Source organism: Pinus tabuliformis, chromosome 1_2, assembly GCF_031772625.1.
Source record: "Pinus tabuliformis cultivar Carrire ecotype Pingquan chromosome 1_2, CPIR1, whole genome shotgun sequence".
Taxonomy (NCBI): domain Eukaryota; kingdom Viridiplantae; phylum Streptophyta; class Pinopsida; order Pinales; family Pinaceae; genus Pinus; species Pinus tabuliformis.
Genome location: NC_142298.1, coordinates 457,003,310 through 457,026,065, shown reverse-complemented (window position 1 = coordinate 457,026,065; position 22,756 = coordinate 457,003,310). Strand labels below are relative to the sequence as shown.

Genomic DNA, 22,756 nt, shown 5'->3' with positions numbered 1-22,756 from the left:
GGCCTCCATCTTGGCAGGATCTATTTTCAGTGCTCCTCCACCTATCACATATCTCAGATACACCAAATAATGCAAAGTCACACTTCTTGACATTTCACAACAGTGGGTGCTCCTTTTATTTCTCCATCACCTATGTCAAATGTGAGATGTGTTTCTCCCATGTAGCACTATATACCATTATATCATCTAAATAGGAAATAACAAATGAATCTATAAAAGAGTGCAATATATCATTCATTAACCTCATAAATGTAGTTGGTGCATTACATATTCCGAATAGTATGACTAACCAATAATACAAACCTTGTCTGGTTTTGAAGGTGGTCTTCCAAGTATCTTCTTCTCTGACTCGATCCTAGTGATATCTAGAATTTAAGTCCATCTTGGTAAGTATTTCTCTTTTTGTAACTGATCCAACAGATCATCTATCTTGGGTAGGGGGTACCTGTTCTTAAGTGTAATTTTATTCAATACCCTATAATCAATACACATCTGCTAAGCCCTAACCTTCTTTGGTATAATGAGGAGGGGCTACCCACATGGTGATGTACTTAGTGGAAAGGCACCCTGTTCCAATAACTATTGCAATTGTTTATTTACATCACTTTCTTATATACCATACTTCTTGTACAACCCAATGTTTGGCAATGGGGAGTCTGACAATAGTTGGATCTCATGTTCCACTCCCCTCTTGGGTGGTAACCCTTTAGGTTCCCATAAGACATCCATGTATGCTTATAGAAAATCTTTGAATTATTTCTTTTGTTTCTTAGTATACCCCTTTAGGGATTCATTGCCTCTTATTGACTCTTCTACATATTGTTTTTCTCTTAAAAATAATAAAGCATACTTATTGCTAGAACTAATCAATTTCTTGGCTTAGTTGGCACTTACTAGTGAAATTTTTTATTTTCCTTTGTGTGCATTGATGGTGAATGATTTTCCATCCTTGATGAGTCAGTATTGGTTGGCTCTTCGCATGAAAATTGCATATTGCATATACATGTAGGGATTTCCAAACACCACTCCATATACATCAAAGGAAACTACATCTAATTCTACTTCATTAATAAAATCAACACGGATAGAAAATCTAATTTTGCACTATTTTTGTACCTTTAAATATGCATCATTATTTACCATCCCAATAGATATGGGCTTGGATGATTACAAACTTCTAATCATAATTTCTTGACTAGTTATGCAACAATGACATTCGCCTGCAATCCTAGGTCAAACATAACATCAATCTTTCTCTTCTTAACCTGTATCTTTATGTGGAAGAGTTTGATCATTTATTTCTCTTCTTGGTGTTGAAGGCTATTGAAATTCACCTCCTTTTGCACTAATGTATGGATGATCATCTCATCCACATCTGAGCTGCTTTCAATTTGGTTGTTCGAATCAATGGCCATGTGATTCTTCTTCTTATTATATATTTTTTTTGTTATATTTAGGTTAAGGTCTAGATGCAACTTCCAACACTTCTCCTCTGTATGACCGTCAAAATTATAGTAATTGTAGTGTTTGTTGGGGTCTTTGCACTTATGTGTTGTGGTTGTCATCTTTTTATCATTCCCCCCTTTCACTTCTTCTTCTCCTCCTTAGAAGTGTCTTGGTGCTCCTTTTGCTTCGATCCAGTGGATTTCCCTTTCTTAAATCCTATGTTCTCCAGGTATTGTGCCTATACACAAGACTCAACCAGCAATTTGGGCTTGAAAAACATCACTTGCTTCTGCAAATGGCTATGTAGATCCCCATAGATACTTGAGGAGTACATCTGGTTCTTTGGGGAGATACCCAAAATTATGGCCATATTTCTAAGCTCAATGGTGTACCCTTGTACACTCTGCCCCTGCTTCTATATGAAGTAGTGTCACCAGATCCATTGGTCCTCTACATACCTAGTAGGGTAAAATTGTGTTGGCTTTATGGGGCCTGACCCAGTTTTTGAGTTAATTAGCCAAACAAATTCCTACACTACTGGCCCTTTCGGCATCAGCCCACGGAGCGCAGACTGAAGTCTCACCCGAAGTAGTATGGGGGGATGCTGGAACCAAGTTTCTGCACCCTTGAGATGTCTGAGGTGTCAATTTAGTCCAACGGTGCCTACCTTTGCCCACTATTCTGACCTGCAATACCTTCACGATCTGTTATAATCGCCTTCGCGCAGCCCTAACCAGGGGCTGAGATGCTTTCGTGCTGCTATGGCAATGACCTGCGCTATTTTCCCCAAACTAGACCGTGTATTTTACTTATCTTCTGAAATATGTTAGTTAACTTCGCGTAAATAGATATTCTATCTCACATTCACTTAATCAACACAGTCATGTATATTTGCACAACATATAAACAGTAGAAGTGCAATTTATACCCAATATATTCAATGTAGTAAATAGGAAATAAATACACACAATGGTTATAGACACAACTTGCCCTTCGCACTCAACTGCAGGGGTCTCCGCACTCAGCTGTAGACTACTAGGCCTCTACACACTCAGCTGCAGAGCCTTCTCCTACTCAATGACCCAAAACTAGACTTTACACTTCAGATATGACTCAACTCCTCATCCTTATCGTGATGTCTTAACTACTTAGAGCCTCACTCTATTTATAATAAAATTACAATAATAAAATTGAGGGTAGACAACCCTATGACTCATTTACAAGCTACGCGCCCACAAAATGTGGAGTCTTTACATCGGAGTTACAACTTTTGACTAAAATCTGGGCTTTAGGCCCCAAAGATTCCCTTGGGGGATCCCGCGCCCAACAAATTGTAACTTAATGAGGGTTTTAAAATCCCCCCCTTGGTCGCTAGAGGATCTCCCTCCAACCTCAAGGTCTTCGTGTGGCTTTCCCACCTAGTCAGGGCATGGCCCTCTAATTTTAGTCGTGCAAATGAAATATTTTCTTCCTCCTCTATATGATGAACACTGAAATAAACTTCTAATTGTTGGAATCAATGATTTAGATTTAGAGCATCGATCTCACCTTGGTATGGCTTGATATCAACCTTTGCTTTCATTTTGAACAAGGAATGTGAATAGTTCATGACAGTGAAACTGGGTTGATCTCTTTTGGGTCCTTTCTTCAGCTCGTTATTTTTTTCTCTTCCCAATATCTTGATCTACCCTTTGATCTGTCCTCTATGTTAAATCCCCCATCTTTTCTGAATAACTTGATCTCATTTTACAAAGCAAACATGAGGAGATTTACATTACAAATTATATTTTCAACATGTGCTTCCAACCGCGAAAACCTCTCCTCTACAGGATCACAAGGGTTATTAATAGATTTGTTGGTTGTGACTATGGTTTTCTAACCTTTGTCTTAGCCGATCTAGATTCTCCACAAATATCCACAAGATATCCAAAGAAACCTGACTCTCATACCAATAGGATTTGTAAAGCATTGTGGACATTCCACTAGAGAGTTTATCACAACAACTCTGATAAATTATACTTAAAAATATGAAATCTAAACAATGAGGATTTATTTCTCTTCATATTATTGGATCTATAAATTATTCTGTATTGTGTTTGCATGTAAATTATAATTATGTAGGAAATAGAGAAAAACAAAATAAAAAATCACAAACCATGATTGCCACAAAGATATAACTTGGGAAACCCGTTCAGGAGAAAACCTAGCTAGAAGGTGATATCACTCTGCTCTCTTTCTCTGAATAGAAAATGGATATGAGTACAAACAAGTATGGCCCATGGCCCATGGGCTACAATGAAAAAATCCTCTTTTTATTCCCTCTCCCTATCCCTCTTGACTACTTTTCTCTTCTATGGAAAAAGATACACTCGAAAAGAATGGAACCCCTTTTCCTCCTAGTGGTTTGCTAATAAAACATTATGATAGCCTACTAGTGGTTAGGTATAACTCTGTCAAATATTAATCAGAGTTACAATATGGACTGTTCTAGAGTTTTATTCACCATAATCACATGGATAGCCCCTTTTCGATGAGCTATGGGGGTTGATGTGGCCTCCTCTCGAATTATAGTGGTGAAAATAGGAAGGTCAGCTTTTGAGTGGCATATATTTTGCATACAGAGTTTGATTGAGGTGATCTTGCACTGTTGGAAAGGTATTTATGTGTAGAATAGGAGAAAAAGGTGTTATACTGAAGTGACAAAACTTTAACCCCAAAAAATGTCATTTGATGCCTCAAAATGCTCTCAAAATGTTCTAGGCCCCAATTTACAAAATTGGGTCCCACCGATAAAAATAGTCTCGTGAGATGATTCCTCCACTTCTTCCACTTTGAAAGCATCGAGATGGGTGAAAAACAATATAATGATCCAATTCAAATCAATGACCTCCTATTAAAATGAAATAAGTTTGTTGTGAACCCATATAGTCCATGGTCCATGCCCAAGGCCATGTCATTTACAACCTTTTTGACCTCCTCATAAGTTATTCATTGCATTAGGATGGTTTTTTCTCATCGATGACTAGCTTAGATATCTTCCTAATGATGTCTTCCATTATTAAAATCTTTCCCTCTCCAATTTTAAGAGAAGGTTGCCAAAGTAGTCCATGAGATCCTAGATATTTCATCATGGAATTGCAATTTTATTCATGGATATTATTTAGGTAGTTATTTTATTGTAATTTCTCATTTCTATGGAAATTTGGTGAAAGAATATCATATTCTTGTCACTCTCTTTGAATCTAGATTTTTTCTTCCATAGACATTATTGTTGCTATTTGCAGGTTATGATTCCTTCCTTGGGCTATTATTTTGTTTCTTGAAGTTCTAAGTCATTCCCATGTCCATTATTGTTTTTTGTATTAACAATTTTTTTGCTTCAATTACCATATGTCTTGGAAGGCATTTCAATTCTTCTCTTTCCTCCATTGTTTGAATTTGTATTTCATGTGCTTAGGTTTTGTTGGAGTTTGTACATTTTGGTTCCTTGTATGTTGTTTTCCTCCTACCATTCCCCCATTTTTTCCTTGATGTTTGGATGAGAGAGCTAGAATTGCTCAATTTTGAATGGTGTGGTTTGTGAGTTTTTATAATTATCCCATTTTAAGGATATGAGTTGGTCAATGTTCTAAACCTATGATGGGTAGCACCTCCATTGTATTCTCTTTTTCATAACTCCTTTAAGAGAAAGAGTCTATCTAGCTTTAATATTATTCTTTGTGTTGGGTTGTGTTGTATTCTTTCCAAGACTACCCTACGTAGTTAACTGGGGGTTAGAAGGGGGCCGGAGCGCCCCCTTAGTTGTGTCGATTGCGCAGCGAGGGGGTCACACGGGGGTACCCGCCCCCCTCTACAGGGTCTGGGGTAGCGCCCTAGGAATTTTTTTTGGACCATATATTAGGTTGGGCGAACCTACCTATAGTTGTGTGCATGGTTTTTCGCACATGGTTTTGGATGCGATGGTTTTTGGTCCATGGTTTTGGACGCGATGGTTTTCGGTCCATGGTATTGAATGCTTCGGCATGTATAAATATGTATTGTAACATTGAAAGGAATATAATGAAAAATCAAGCTAGTAGTCTCAGTTTTTGGATTTAGGGGAAAATCTTTGTGTATATGTGTTTTATGTGTTATGCTCTTGCATTGTTTATTTTCTGTGTTTTAGAATTTGTATGCAAGTAATTTCTGTACGGGGTTAAAACCTACATTTGGTATCGAAGCTATTTTGGCTTCAAGGGGATGCCTTTGTTGCTGAGGGGTTTCGCTCAGGCCTGTGGTAGACCCTGTTTAGTGGGAGATATGCGGGATTGATTCTGGTGGTGAAAGAAGATGGCGAGCAGTGGAAAGATAGAGATCAAGAAATTTAATGGTCAGAGTTTTGAGTTATGGAAACTCAAGATGGTGGATCTATTAGTGGATAAAGATCAGTGGATTGCGGTAGATCCAAGTACTAAACCAACGGGAGTGTCCGAAGAAGAATGGAAGAAGTTTGATTGGAAGGAAAAGAGCACAATATGATTGTGTCTCTAAGATTCAGTATTGTTGAATGTATCAGGGGAAGCTACGTCTAAGGCTTTGTGAGACAAGTTAGGGACTTTGTACCAATCTAAATCTCTGGTGAATAAATTGTTCCTACAGAAAAAGCTGTATAACCTGAGGATGAAAGATGGAGACTCGGTGACAGAGCATTTGAACGCATTTAATATTGTGTTAAGTCAGTTATTATCTGTTGATATTAAAATTTCAGATGAAAATAAGTGCATCAGTTTGTTGTGTTCTCTACCAGCTTTGTAGGATAGTCTAGTTATTGCAATAGGTCGCAATGCAACTGCCTTGCAGTTTGATGAAATAGTCTCATCCTTCCTGACGGAGGAGATGAGACAAAAAAATATGGAGAGCCAGAATGGTGATGCCTTGTCTGTATGAGGACGGTCCCAAAACAGAAACAAAAATAAGTCATTGAGTGGGAGATCTAAATCTAGAGGGAGATCTAAATCTCCAGGAAAACCTATAAAGGTAGTTTGCTGGGAATGCAGAAAGAAAGGGCACTACAAAAGGGACTGTAAATCTAAAGCTCCTGACAAAGGAAAGGGATCTGATGATGGTCCTTCTGCAGAGGAAAAAATCACCTCAGATGAAGGTGGGGATGTGTACTTGGATTCTTGAAGTACACATGTAGATCATGAGGCATGGTTGATTGACTCAGGTGCATCCTTTCACTTCACTCCCCATAGAGAGTGGTTCTGTGAGTATGAAAAATATGATGGTGGTGATGTCTTATTAGGGGATGATAGGAAGGCTAGAATCGTTGGTCGCGGAAAAGTAAAGTTGAAGTTGCAAGGTGGAAGGGTTAGAAAACTTCAGGGTGTTTTTCATATTCCTGCATTGGCCAGAAATCTGATTTCTGTAAGCAAACTAGATGATGCAGGTGTAAAAATAGAGTTCAAAAGGATACCTGCAAGATGGTTCGGGGAGCACTGGTATTGTTGCGGGGAGTTCGGACTATAACTTTGTACAAGCTGCAAGGTAGCACTGTTGCTGATGGTGCAACAGTTCTATGGTTCTAGAAAGTGGAGCAGAAAATCTTGTGGTCTCTGGAGAGAAGACCATGCTGTGGCATCAAAGGCTTGGACATATTGGAGATAAGGGCCTTCGAATACTTCATGGTAAAGGTATGGTATAAGGTATGAGTAATAGCTCTCTGGATTTTGATTTCTGTGAAAATTTTGTATATGGGAAGCAGAATCGGGTGAGTTTCCCCTCTGGCAGTAAGAGGGCGAAACAGATATTAGAGCTTGTGCACAGTGATGTGTTTGGACCTGTGAAGGTTCCATCACTGGGTAAATCTGTGTACTATGTATCATTTATAGATGACTTCTCAAGGAATAAATGGATATATTTCCTTAAGAAGAAATCTGAAGTCTTTACGCAATGAGAAAAGGTGGTTACTACCAGAAAAGAGTCCTAGATTTAGTACTGGCATTGAAACCTATCATTTCCTTCATCGAGTACCAACATTGAGTGGATCCCCTCTTGGCATGGAGTACCAGCATCTAGTGCATTGAAACCGAGATAGACTAGATCGACTCTTCTTGGATCAAGTGGATATCAACACCTGGAAATGATAGGGAAACGATTTGTAAAGGGTACATTTCACTAAAAAGAAAATATATGAAATTGGTCCAGCACTAACAACAGCACTACTTATTAAACCAGCAACATCCTACGTAGCTTCTGTCAATTCAGCAAGTTATTCTGTTGGTTCAGCATAAGTACCACCAGCACTTGAAGCAATAGCTTATTCTGTTGATTATGACCTTCGTGATCGAGATGCAGTAGATCCAGCCATAGATCTATCAGTTCCATTTTCGGGGTTGAATTTGTGGAAATTGTAACCTCATGCCCTGTGATTCTAGCAAGGTGGTATTTCAAGCAGTTCACCCATCTAGTCATGCACCGTCCACGCAACTGACAATTTGTTAGCTTTTGGGGTACTACGATGAGGTCAATGAGCAGTGAAGGGGATTGCAGTCCATGCGGAGACTACAGAAGATAAAGAAGATGCAGAGGTTATAGCGATGGCAGAGGTTGGAGTAGGTTTAAAGAATTCAAGGCTTTGGTGGAAAGCCAGACAGAGAAGAAGATAAAGGTGTTGACATCAAATAATGGTGGAGAGTTTTGTAGCAAGGAATTTGAAGAATTCTATAAGAATAGTGGTATAACACGGCAAAAGACTACTCCATACACACTTGAGAAAAATGGAGTTGTAGAAAGAATGAACAAGGCGTTGACGGAAAGGCCAAGAAGCATGCTCAGTGGTGTCGGGTTAGGACAAGAATTTTGGGCAGAGGCAATGGAGACAACATGTTACCTGGTCAATAGATCACCTTCATCAGAGTTGGAGGATAAGACTCCACAAGAGGTATGGACTGGTAAGAAACCCTCTCTTTCACATCTGAGGGTATTTGGATGTGATGCATATGTACATGTTCCAAAGGAGAAAAGAACCAAGTTGGATAGTAAATCTAAAAAGTGCATCTTTATTGGGTATAAGGATGGTTTAAAGGGTTATAAGCTTTGGAACCCAGTAACAAGGAAGGTTGTGTACAACCGAGTTCAGAGAGGTGAAAGATGTTATTAAACATGAAGTCCAACCAAAGGAACCTGAGAAGATAGAGTTTGAGCTTAAGGAGGAAGAATCAGACTCTACAATAAAGGAGGAATCAGAAGATGAAGAGCCACAAACTCCGAGTGTGACAAGATCAGTTCGAGAAAGAAGGCAGCCAAAAAGGTATATTCCATCTACTTTCTGTTCAGCTTTTGCTTTATCTATTATTGATGATGATCCCAGAACTATGAAGGAAGTAGTAGATTCAGAGGATGGAAAACTCTGGGAAGAGGCCATGGTTGATGAAATGGCATCTTTGCACAAAAATGAGGCATGGGATCTAGTGGAGTTGCCGGCTAGAAGGAAACCCATTGGCAGCAAATGGGTGTTCAAGAAGAAGACAAATTCAGAAGGAAAGGTGGAGAAATACAAAGCTCAGTTGGTAGAAAAAGGTTATTCCCAGGTGCTGGGAATTGATTTTGGTGATATTTTTTCTCCTGTTGCCAAGGTAGCTTCTATTAGATTACTTTTATCTGTTGCTGCTGCTTTTGATTTTGAGGTAGAACAGATGGATGTGAAGACAAAATTTCTTCACGGGGATCTGGAAGAGGAGATCTACATGAAGCAACCTGAAGGTTTTGTGGTGAAGGGTAAGAAAGAACTGGTATGCAAGTTAAATAAGTCTCTGTATGGGTTAAAACAGTCACCAAGGATGTGGTATCAGAAATTTGATACATTTATACGAGGGCTTGGCTTCACCAGAAGCAGAGCATATCACTGTGTGTATTTTAAATTAATTGGTGACTGTGTTATTTATCTGGTCTTGTATGTTGATGATATGTCGGTGGTTGGAAATGACAAAGAAATTATCCAGGATTTGAAGACCCAATTGTCCTCCAAATCTGACATGAAAGATGTTGGTGCTGCAAACTATATTTTGGGCATGGAAATTAAAAGAGATCGGGCAAAGAGGAAGCTCTGGTTAAACTAAAGGAAGCATGCTGAGACAATATTGCAGAGGTTTAATATGCAAGATTGTAAACCGGTGAAGGTTCCTATTCCTATAGGTGTAAAGTTATCTGCCGAACAGTGTCCCAAGACACAAGAAGAGGAAGAGGACATGTCCTATGTTCCATATGCAAGTGCACTCGGTAGCCTGTTGTATGCAATGGTTCATACTAGACCAGATATTGCACATGCAGTGGGAGTATCGATCAGATTTATGTCAAAACCAGGGAAGGAGCACTGGACAGTAGTGAAGCGGGTTTTCAGGTATTTACGTAGCACTAGTGATTATGGTTTGTGCTACCAAGGAAGACCAGGATTGGACAGAGTGTTGGATATTCGTGGCTTTGTTGATGCAGACTGGGCTAGAGATTTGGATCAGAGAAGATCTACAAGTGGGTATGTGTTTAACCTATTTGGAGGTGCAGTCAGTTGGATGAGTAAGAAACAATCTGTAGTGGCACTATCAACTACAAAGGCAGAATACATGGCAGCCACTCATGCAAGCAAGGAAGCAGTTTGGTTGCAGAGATTGTGTTCAAATATGGGGTTAGTATAGGGAGCTATAAGGATAGACTGTGACAGCCAAAGTGCAATTTTCTTGGCAAAGAACCCTGCTTACCATTCAAAGGCAAAGGACATTGATGTTCAATATCACTTTGTGAGGGATATGATAGAAGACAAAAAGGTGTTGCTGGTAAAGGTGGACACTTTGAAGAATACGGTAGATGCATTGAAAAAATCTGTGAGCTCTGAGAAGTTCTCTTAGTGTAGAGAAACGATGGGCGTTTCAGGGCTGGATAAATGACTAAGCTCTTTTGTGGAAAGAAAACAACAAGTGGGAGAATGTTGGGTTGTGTTATATTCTTTCCATGATTACCCTACGTAGTTAACTGGGCGGTTAGAGGGGGGGCGGAGTACCCCCTTCATTGCGTCGATTGCGCAGTGGGGGGGTCACAGGGGGGGTTTGAGGGGGGTGGGTAGCCCCCCTCTAAGGGGTCTGTGGCAGCGACATGAGAAATTTTTTTTTGGACCCTATATTAGGTTGGGTGAACCTACCTATGGTTTTGTGCATGGTTTTTCGCACATGGTTTTGGACGTGATGGTTTTCGGTCCATGGTTTTGGACGCGATGCTTTTCGGTCCATGGTATTGGATGCTTCGGCATGTGTAAATAAGTATTGTAACGTTGAAAGGAATATAATGAAAAATCAAGCTGGCAGTCTCGGTTTTGGGATCTTGGGGAAAATCTCTGTGTATATGTGCTTTATGTGTTATGCTCTCGCGTTGTTTATTTTCTGTGTTTTAGAGTTCATAAGCAGGTAATTTCTGTATGGGGTAAAAACCTACACTTTGGCCCCCCCACCATTTGTTGTTGCAAATGTACAACCCATGGGCATGTCTTGAGCCTTGGAGAGTCAATTATTTTTTCAAAACATTGATTTTCTTCTCTCGATTCATATTTTCTCCTATTTTTTCTCCTAGGGATGTTATGGTTGAATCTTCCACCAATAATTTGTTCTTGTTCCCTTTTTATTTCTTCCAATTATTTTGGGGAATAGAGGAGGATTTTGTTTACATGGGTTGTTCGGGGTCCATAGATGTTGGTGATTATCCTTTTATCCCTAGATCCTAATTCTCGGAAAGTCATTAGATGAAATTCACTACCACTTCTAGGCTTCTCATGATGATTCAAGTTGCATTCCATACCATGACCTTACCATCCACCTTGCCACTAGAGTTGTTTACAAGGAGATGAGTTCATTATAACACCACATTTTATATTTGTTATATTAGCATGGATTCATAGTTATGTTTAGTCTCTTATAGAAGCATGATATCTCGTTTCTCTAATAGGGTTTTTTTTTTTCAAGAGGTAGTTCTTTCCTTTACCATTTACCATTGAGGCCTATTTTATTCCGAAAGATTTTCATGATTCACTAGATGGAGAGTGGATTGGAACTTATCTAAGAGAGCCTTGTTTTGGTTAGAGTTGATCTATAGGGAACCCGTTTTTTGTAATTTTGGTTTATTGGTCTTCCCCCTTGGTTTACCCTTTACTCCTTTTATTTTCTTCTAATTTAACAGCGATTAATTTCATGCCCAATTCATTGAAGTGGTTTAGGTTGAAAGTAATTCCTCCTTCCCTGGTCCTTTTCTACATGTCCTCCTTGTATCATTGTGGGATATCTCTTAGGGGAGGCAATTTAGATATTCCTACTCAAATTGTTCTTGGAGTAAGATGTAACAACCTCATCCCACATTTACTCGCTTTTACAAGCTTTCTAGCTAAACATGAGCTGAGAGTTACTATGACATGACACAAAATCCAAGTTCCAATTATGGAAGTGGGGTCTACTAATTGGAAACATACTGAAACCCCTTAGGGACATCAGATAACCTAGGTGTTAGATCACAATCCCTAGTGCTCAAGTCCTGAGTTGGAACTTCTTTTAAACTGAGCTCATAGCCCAACCACATATATATGCCTCCCTCCATGTGGTTGCAATCGAAATTTCCCAGTTCCATGCATGTAGGCACGAAATCAGTGCCATATTTTCTAGGCTAGCCTACAAGCCACTGCCTAGAACAACCTAGAACTTTAAGTACCAAGGAGATATCTTACGCAAAAGTTGCTAAACACATGAGAAATATTCCGTCAAACACATACTAAACATAATAAATACGGGTGATGAATTCATATATGTTCCATGTCTCCTTAACTTCATCAAGGAATAATCAAGAATGCTCAATTCCCTCTCAAACTAGTTGCAACAACACTAGTTATCCCATGCATCCATATAACCATTCATTAACTTAAAAAATCATAAACAAGATCCATGGCAAGAGCACATCATTTAACCATGCATATAACCAAACATATAACTAGAATGAATTCATGACAAATCAATGATAAAATCAACAAAATAACCAGTACATGTGCTCATCGATCACAATAAGGAAATAACTCAAATTAACATATATAGATACCAACCAAGTCAAGGACTTCACATACCACCCAACCATAGGCTGGGATGAACCAAATCTCTCTTTCAACAAATCACCCCCATTCCATATTCCAAGAATGAATGTGGGATCTCATGGGATGAATCAAAACTGAACAAACCAGGGCTTCCAGAGGCCAAAACACCTCAATCCTCAACCACAATGATTTCACCTAAACCGGTCCAGAAATTACTAATAACAAACAAGCTTGGATGCCTCCAAATTTCTTCACAATATTCAATGGATTTTTCTTGCATCCTCCCATCCATTAAGAGTTCCAAGAGAAAACCCATCTCCACCCTTGACCCTTGGGGAATTTCCTGAGACCACCTCACCAGGATCCAAAGTCTATCGGCCATCTAAAGATTAAACCAAAACAAGGAACCCACAACACCATGGCTAACTAGGAAATGACAAGGTAATGATGAAAACCACTGTTAATCCAGGAAAATCCCATGCCAATCACAACAACACAACTAAACAACCAAATGAATGCACCATGCATTCAAATCTCAACATTGAAATCACACATGTAACCTATTACATGGAATGTCCTCTTATTGTAGCTTATTTTCTAACCTTTTACTTGTGATCCATTACTCTCCTTTGCTTGCTTGTGTCCAACTGCCTCCTCTCTCCTCTCTTAGAGATCTATTAGGTGATCTAAGCTAGAATTGACAAAAGCTATGAACTGTTTCTTTGATGTCTTTTTATCATTGATGTCTAGCCTCTTCCTTTCCTTTTTCCTCTTTTCTTCATTTTCTATCTAATTTCCCCTACATGTATATCTGTGTCCCTTGATCTTCCTTTTCTCCTATTTTCCTTTATTTCTTTTATTATATTTCCATTTATTGCCTCTTTTCCTTCGCCAATTTCCATAGCCATTAATTAACCACAAGTGATGCCCATTATAACGTTTTTCCCTCCATTCAACTTGGAATATGTGTGACATGACCTTGGTATTATTTTATTTATATATAAAATCAACCCGGGGTTGTTACACAAGAGTGTTATCATATTGTCCATTTATATATGAGTCATGAGAGACCTCTTTAGCCACACTTGATGAGACTGATTCCTCCATGATATTTCTCCCCTAATTTCTATTTTCCTTGGAACTACATGATCTACCTCTTTTGGTTTTTCTTCTTTTGATGTCTAGGTCCTTTATTGGTGATAAGATGGGTTTTATTTGCTTTTTCTCTATAGGAATTCTTTCCTTCTATTATGTGATGGTTGTTGGCTCCTCCTCTTTTAGGTTTCCCTCATTATAAGGAAGGATTGATTCTAATTGCAATGCATCAACATTATTTTTTCTTTGTAGTTTATCGACATGTGGAGTTAAGCTATGATTTCAATTATTTTTAGTTTTCATTGAACATTTTGTTTCTAGATCTTTATATTTAATGTTGGCTTCATTTGTGGGGTATTCTTAGAACAATGATTTATTTATTTATTTGTAGTAATTTATGTAGATAAATAATATGTGCTTATCTAGGGTTTGGATCCATACCATGCTTTGATAGTTGGTGAGAATGTATTTAGGAAGGGCACTAAAGACATTCATGTAGACATGAATGCTGATATAGGAGGTGCATCTTGTTGCTTTGGTTGCCTTAAATGTTTTTGCATAAAATTCAATCTTATTTCATTTTCCTGTCATGGTTTTTTAACGACAAAATTCTTATGGTACAAAATACATGCATATCGATATGAGTAACTAAGTGAAATCCTCTTGCTCTACATTGAATTGTTCTACCAAGTAGCAGAAAAAAAGATTATTGAATTAGAGAAGTAGGGGCCATTCTAAAATACTCAAAAATGGTATCTTGTGTTAGTGAATTTAGTGGAAAAGCATTATTTAGAGCCTAGCTTGAGCTATACAACTCATGTGGGTTTCAAATGTTTCTTATCCTTGAGGTGAGTAAGGTCTTTCTCTATTGAAAAATCCTAAAATTTCCCGTCTCTGTATGAACATTGATGAATATCATATAGTTGTTAATGCACATGGATATGGATTCATAGCATGAGGCCTTTGTTGTTTTTCTAAGAAAATATTGTTTGTCTTTTCCTATAGTTTCCTTTGCTACGATTGTGAGGGGGGAGGCTTTATAAGTCATTCCTTCATGATTATGGCCTTGAAAGTGGATGACCTTGGCTCTCCCATCTCTATGAAAGCTATGAAGTTTGTATAATGAGTTATTTTTTGAACCTAGGCACAACCATTTTCAAGGTTTCAGTCACCCACCAAGTTGTAACTCTATTGAAATAATGTTAGCATAAATACGAACAATATAGATGTTATAATCCTACTAATATCAAAAGTTTCCAATAGTCACAATTCTAATGGATGTTATAACCTTAATTAATTAAAATTATATCGATATTATGTTGTAAAGTATTGTATGTTTTCATTGCAGTTTTTTCACATTTATCAAAACACAAGTATCAAAACTACAATAAACTTCAAAGAACAATGTGTAGACTACAGACAATAAAATGTGTAAAATATCATATGGTCATTGATAATGTTGTTATATTATATTTCTAAAAACTTTGACATGTTTTTTTGCAGGTCACTACAAACCATCAAGTGAACTCTCAATGGCTATATCCAAATCAAAACTAAATTACAAATTTGAAACTCTACGTACTGCCACTAAAAATTTTGATCCCATAAACAAAATTGGTCAAGGCGGCTTTGGTTCAGTGTATAAGGTGATTTCAATTTTCTAATTTCATTTTAAACTTTTGATTTTTTAAAATACATAGATAAATTTACATCATTATTGAACAAAATAGAATGGCCATGTTTGCAGGGCCTTCTAGATGGTAGACAAATTGCTGTGAAGAGACTATTTTCCAATAGAGAAGAGAGTGTGAACGAGTTCTTCAATGAAGTCAATTTGATAAGTTGTGTTCAACACAAAAACCTTGTCAAACTTCTTGGATGTAGTGTGGATGGCCCAGAAAAACTTTTGGTGTATGAATACCTTCCCAACAAAAGCCTTGATCGATTTCTATTTGGTAATAGTTCTTGTCTCAATAAATTGATTTTCCTTATGATCAATCTTCAAATGTTGAGAAATATTATCTTTTCAAGTTATGTTTAAGTTATTTGATATAGAATTGTACTTTACAACAGATGAGACCCTAGAAAATGTACTGGATTGGAAAAGGAGGTTTGACATTATACTAGGCACTGCAAGTGGGCTAGCTTATCTTCACCAAGAATCAGATATACGCATCATCCATCGAGATATAAAAGCTAGCAATATTCTACTAGACCACCTTTTCAAGCCAAAAATTGCAGATTTTGGGTTGATTAAATACTTCTCAGAAGATCAAAGTCATCTTAGCACAAGAATCATTGGAACTCGGTGAGAATGAATTTGATAGTTATTAATATTTTTTTAATAGAAAATGTGTCTGATTTCTTATTTTTGTTTTCACAGAGGTTACATGGCTCCAGAATATCTAGTTCATGGCCATTTGACAGAAAAGGTTGATGTTTATGCTTTTGGGGTACTAGTCCTTGAGATTATTAGTGGCAGAAGGAATAAAACTCCTATGCACAGAAATGACATACCATCTCTCTTAACAATGGTAATGGAATCATCATATAGACAATTTTCATTGCTTCTTCAAATAAAATTCTAATAATATTCAAATTTATAATGTATGTATGGTGCAGGTTTGGAACTATCATCTATCAGGCACTATTGCAAGCATAATTGATCCCAACATCAAAGAAAACTGCCAAGAGGAGATACTACAAGTTGTTCACATAGCTCTTCTTTGCACACAAACATCTGCAATACTTCGTCCTTCCATGTCTGAAGTTGTCACATTCCTCATTAGTAAAGACCAAAATCTTCTAGAACCTACTCAACCCCCTTATATAGATGTCACCCATTTACAGTCAAACATCAATACTAGTGTTACATTGAGCCATTCAAATTCAAACATCAATGTTGCATTAAACCATTCAAATTCAAATAATAACACAAGTGTTTCACCTATATCACTAATAGATGGTGGTACATTACCAAACGTTCACTCTTCCTCTCACAATCCAATGTCATTAAACACCATTTCAATAAGCTCTTTTGGTCCAAGATGATAAAAAGAAATGTTTCAAAGTTAGTGAATTAGTTAATCCCACATGGTGGGGATTATTATGTTTTATAAGTACTATGAACACATACCAACATTCTTTCAAGAAGGGGTACAAACTAACTTTTGTAACATTGGAATTAATCCAATGGAAACATATATGTTATTTTTGTTTTTAAATGGATTGAAAAAAGGACTATGTACTTGACATGTAGTATAGGGATCTAATATATTCAAAATACCCAAAACAATGTTCGAATGGCCCATGCAATCTATGGATTTAATATATTATTAGTGTTGAATAAAATATATGGATTTAATATATTATTAGTGTTGAATAAAATATATGGATTCAATATAGTTGAACCAGAACAAGTGCAACAATATTAGTGTGGATTATTTTCAATAGAAAAGCACGTGATTTCAAAGTGTACGTCTGGAATTTAACCCGATGGAAACAGATTTGCTGTTCTTGTGTTAGAATGGATTGAAAGAGCTAGCTATGTATTTGACATGCAAAATAGGGATCTAATATATTCAAGTCAGAATAAGCACAAAAATATTGGAGTGGTAGTAATTTACTGATTTAATATATTATTGGAGTGTTGCATACCATCAATAGATTTAGTATATTTGAATTACAAGAAGTACAACAATATTCGTTTGGCTTTAACGAGGAGTGTATATCATCTCATTTCTGTATGAGAACATGATTGATTAAAAGTACATGACTTTTAAATGCACATAATTTTTTTAGATCTAATATGTATCAACTTAAATGGGAATAAACATAAAAATATTAAAATGATAAACAAATGCTTAAAACAAATAACAAAAATTATATGAATTTACACAATAATGAATTATTTATTTTGAAATTTATAGAATGTTTACAGGATTTACAATTGGTTTATAGGTATTCCTTAGCCAATTTATCGTGATTTAAGGTCAAATTGAGAAAATGGGATTTCTCAAAACCTTGAAACATAAAGGTTTTTAGGAAAATAATTAGGTAGATTTGAAGTTGTAATATCAAAATCCTTTGTTAAATACAATTAGATTAAGGAGAGATATCTATTATTTAGGTCTAATGACAAAAAAAAATAATGATTTAATTGGTTTACAAAAAAACATTTTCTTCCTACATTATTATGAACTTTCTTCTAGTCCAACCAAATCACAATTGCAATTCCATTTTACCAATTATAACTATTATAAAGGTTGATATTAGCACTTACAATGTTAACAATTTTTTTACTTTTATTGTTTGGCAATCATCCTTCATGATGAACATATCTATTCATAGTAAATGAATTAGTGTATAATGTTCCTATTCACATTCTTAATTAGTCACCAATTACAGTAGAATTGAAAGGATAGATAAACCTTGCAACATGCATTATCAACATGAAGGTCATAAAACTTCATAATTAAGCCATGGCTTAAACAATTGTCCATTAGAATAACAATAGAGACAATTACTCCTTTTTGATAGATACAACTACCATAAAGATAACATTAAAACTCATTGTTTTTTGTGAATTCACTTGCTTCTATTCCTTGTCATTCAACCTCCTTCATAATGGTCCAAACAATATACAAAACTTGAACAAGTATGTAAAAATTGTTCTCCAAGAATGGTAACAAAAAAGTATAAGAGACTTTAAAAAATCCTAAAATGGAAAAATGAATAAAAAATAACCAAGACAATTCATGTTCTTTACCAAGAAGTGCTTACTCACTCCCATGAAATAAGAATCAAACTAAGTGTGACATTCCATATTAATAAAATAATTGCAAACACTACTACAAAATTCCTTTCTTTCCTTGTTGGGGTCATTAGGTTTGTATTACTATCCATTAGATAGTCATTTGGGAGATGGATCCATTATGAAACTTCCCTTCATGTTAAAAATGTGCATAGGCTTTATCTAGAACTTTCTGTTATACGAAATCTACGATTGCGGACAAAAGTATCTCCCCTACGTCGGTGGCTAACTTAGAACAAATAAGGGACAAGGAACCCAATGTTTTTCCTTAAAATAAATAGATAATGGAGTGAGGCTTACCTCAAATCCTTCGCATGCTTCGCTTATTCTTTAGCTTGGAAGCCCCAATTCCAGCTCCGATTGCCAAAATTAGAACTTGCACATTGAGATAACACAAGCCAAGAAACTAAAAGATGTATGCATTATCATATAAGTACTTCATTCAATAGATAAACATGGTATTGAAATATATGAAACAACATACATATAGGAAAACAATGAATTCATTGCATTACGGAAAACAATAAATTCATTGCATTAATGTAAACAGAAGGAAATTACAACCATAAGTAGTAGTTTATCTTGTAGAGAGCTCCTCCAAGTTGTTGACTTGTCCTTTCCTTGTCACAATATGCACCTCCAATCACCATAAATGCATGGAATGATGACCACTCACTATAGCATCATAAGGGAAAAATTATTCTCCAAAAGCCAATCCCCAACCTCATAATAGGCTAGATATATATAGAGAATTATGGTAAGTTGGGAATTCATATCCAATTACTATCCTAGGGTAAGAGATCCCCCTTTGATGGAGGGATAGGATCAACAAATAAGTGGTGAAAAATCCAATGTAGGGATGGATAGGATCCAAATGCTTTATCCAAGGTAAGTAGTTCTAACAAATTCTAGAATCTCCTAGAAGGTGAAGCTTTTGGAATCCCGATCATCCTCCCAGATTTCTAGAATGAACACAGGTGCAAAGGGGAGCAACCTGCTGGTGACCAACGCAGGCCACAGTGGAGCAACCTACTGGTGAACACACCCCAGTAGGCTTATAGGGAGCGTTGGTCCTCAAACTGGCTTAGATGACGCAATTTAGGGCTAAAATTCTAGGAAATGAAAGGTACATGCTTAGGGATTTGTGCAAGATGGTGACAAGGGGGAATAAGATGTTGATTGATCCCATTAGGAGGCTCACTGATCAGATGTGACAAAATGGCCTATAAGAAAATTCACCCTAAAGCGCAAAGTCACAGATGATGACTAATGAATGAAGTGCTTTACCTTGTAACAAGTAGGGATCAAAGACAACCAGCGAGCTTCATCTGTTACCATAACAGCCCTGGCGAAAATTCCATGTATATATATATATATATATATATATATATATATATAGGCCACGGTGATGGGACATGTATTCCAAGCTGAATGGTGGGGCAAGACATCCTGTGGGGTGTTTATTTGGTTGTTTATGGCTAACGAAATTGGCAAAGGCAATGGCTAAGGCTTTGGAAATGAAAAATGGCATTTTGGCACATTTATTCATGAAAATAATGGAAATTAAGAGAAAAAGAAGGTGAAAGGTCACAAGTTGCATGTGGGGAGGAAATTGAAGGAAAATAATGGAAAATGAAGAAAACAGAGGCCCCATTAATAAATGGCTTTTGAGGACCATTGGGAAAGCTCTTAGTCAGTTTAAGCTCTTGGCTCAAGCTTTCGCTATGGTTATGCATGAGATCAAGAAATGAAAAGAAGGCAAGAAGAAGGAAGGAGCAAGCAAGGAAGAGCAAGACCAAGCTATTACAACATGGTTCTCTGCACATATCACTTTGCATGTGTTATTTCTTTGCTAGACTTGGCATGCATGGTATTTCATGTGGTTATTTTGTTGTTATGGCATTGGTTTTGTCAGATGGAATAGTGTTTTCAGCCTAGCCTTGCCATTTCCGGATAGCCATGGTGTGATGGGGTTCTCATGTTTTGGTTGAGATGGATTTCCAGATGGGTTCAAAGCTTAGTGGGATGTATCTCTGAATGATAGAGCACATGGCCTAGTGGCCCCTGAACCGAACTATGGATCACGATAAAGCCACTGGCCTAGTGAACCCTGAGCAAGACTATGGGTTGCAATAAAGTCAAGATTGTGTTGCCTCGGTGGGCCTAGGATTCCTTACCAGTGAATGGCAGAATATACGGTAAGGCTAAGAGGTGGTTTTCTCTCCATTGAGCCCAGTAATCCTGGGTTGTGATATGTGGTAAAGCCTGGAGAGTGGGTCTCAGTTTTGGGCCTAGTGATCCGGTGTGGATTCTGGTAAAGCCTGAGAGACTGGGGTCTCGTTTTAGGGCTTAATGATTTTGGTTTGGATTGCGGTAAATCTTGAGAGACTAGGAGATAAGAAAATCCCTCACGATGTAGGTGGATAAATCTGATGGCATCAATGCTTGTTTGGCCTAGTGATTAGGTGGAGATCACAGTAAAGCCTGTTATGATATGTTTATTGTATTATCCTAGTGATATGGGATGGATCATGGTAAAGGTTGGTTTCTATTAATGAGGGTGAGATGGTGTAGCTTCGATATGCCCTGGTTGGTTCTTTTGGTTTGATTCCCACATTCATGCTTGGAATATGGCATGAGGGTGAATGGATGAAGAGAGATTTGGCTAAGCATTCTACGGTCAGGTGGAATGTGGAAGTCCCATACCGGGTTTGGATTTTGCATAATTAATGAAATTTTATTTCTCTTTGTTTTTCTATGAAAATTATACTAGATTATATGTGGTTTATATGGCTGTGATTCCATGGCTATTTCTGCCTCTATTATGTTGGTTATGTATGTGTTTTATGACAACAACTATGTATGGTTCTCATCATATTTTACTTGTATATGAATGAACAATGTATCTATGTTCTAATGGATGGAATGGTAGTTAATGTGTTGAGGCATCAATGCTTCATGGCGAATCTTAGATAAGTATGAGACCCCTATGCTCATATTTGTTATTTATACATGTAGTTTACATATTCATGATATGTTTGACGAAATGCCCATCATTGTTAGTAGGGGTCCAATTAAGGTATTAAACAAGTATTTTCTTTAGTATTGTCATTTCCATGTTATTTTACTGTTATGAAAAGATGGTTCAATTCTGGGCAATGACTTGGGATCTGGGCCTGAAAAAGTGGCTCAAATCTTGGGGACACTGGTATAGAACTGACTAAATGAGTCCCTAGATGCTGGAAGGAAAGTCTGTGACAGTGAATTTGGGTTTCTAGACGATGTCATGCCTATAGCATGAGAGCGACTGATGCTTAAGTTGTCCAAAAGTTTAGTGGGACTTAAGGGCAAGTTGTTTGAAGTGTTTGATTGGTTCCTAAGGGTCCTGAACCTAATGTTGAATGTCTGTATGGTGTGTTCCCATCAGTTCCACTTCCTTAATGTGACTTAGGAGGTCGAATCATATCATATTGGCCTCTCGTCGCATGTTTACCATGACTAGCTGGTTTCTTGGGTAGATGTGGGAGGAGGGTGTTACCTAGTGGTATCAGAGCATGGTTCACCCATCAGACTAGATGGAAAATGTTTATTGGCCATGCATGCATGTCAGTTGCATGTCTGTCCCTTACACTTGCATTCCATATGTTTGTTGCATTTGCATGATGCCGATCAGGGTTGAAGTGATGTCGTCATGTGAAACTTGAGGTTGTCATGAGGAACTTGATTTTGATTTTGGTGGAATGCATCGTCATGAGAATATGACTAGTTACATATTGTTATAGGTTGCTTACATGTTATATTTTTCTTGATTACATCCTTGTATGGTAGGTTTCATTATTGTATGTTTGATTACATCTATCGGTCTTGTAGGTTGGTTACATGAATTAATTGCTTATGCTTGACTACATGCATTCATGCGTATGGGTAGTTGATTAGGCATTTCTTATGCATGTTGATGGTTTCATATGACAATGTGTACAACGGAGTAATGGTTGTTGTCATGCATGAGGTCATGGTTTTTGTAGTTGATATGGTCAAGCATTGATGACTGGACTCTAGCTAGAATGATGTGTATATGGTTTGGTACTCATTTGTTATATGTGTATATGCAGTTGTCATGCATGAATGGTCTTGGTTATAGTTATGCATGTAATGTAGGTCAAACATGACTTGTGAAGGCATGGTATGTAATTTAGGTTATCATGATGATATAAGTATGTTATGATGTTAATATGTTGGATGCGATAGAGAAGGAGATGCATATAATCATAATGAGGTTGCAACATTGGACTTTGGGGTAAGAGGAG

General features: G+C 37.2%; 1 protein-coding gene across 3 annotated transcripts in view; it reads left to right on the top strand.

Annotated features, from left to right (window-relative positions):
* The window catches only part of LOC149206333 (cysteine-rich receptor-like protein kinase 2), a 102,936-nt gene extending 86,017 nt beyond the window's left edge, over positions 1 to 16,919 (top strand). For 2 of the 3 annotated variants that reach the window (XM_089393677.1, XM_089393678.1), the window contains exons 3-7: positions 15,140 to 15,282; positions 15,384 to 15,591; positions 15,710 to 15,944; positions 16,020 to 16,170; positions 16,259 to 16,919. In XM_089393677.1, coding sequence (XP_089249803.1) covers positions 15,140 to 15,282; positions 15,384 to 15,591; positions 15,710 to 15,944; positions 16,020 to 16,170; positions 16,259 to 16,687 — 1,166 coding nt within the window. In that variant the 3' untranslated portion in view covers positions 16,688 to 16,919. The remainder of the gene's footprint in view (positions 1 to 15,139; positions 15,283 to 15,383; positions 15,592 to 15,709; positions 15,945 to 16,019; positions 16,171 to 16,258) is intronic. The other variant, XM_089393679.1, reaches the window with a different exon arrangement.
* Positions 16,920 to 22,756: the final 5,837 nt, after the last annotated feature.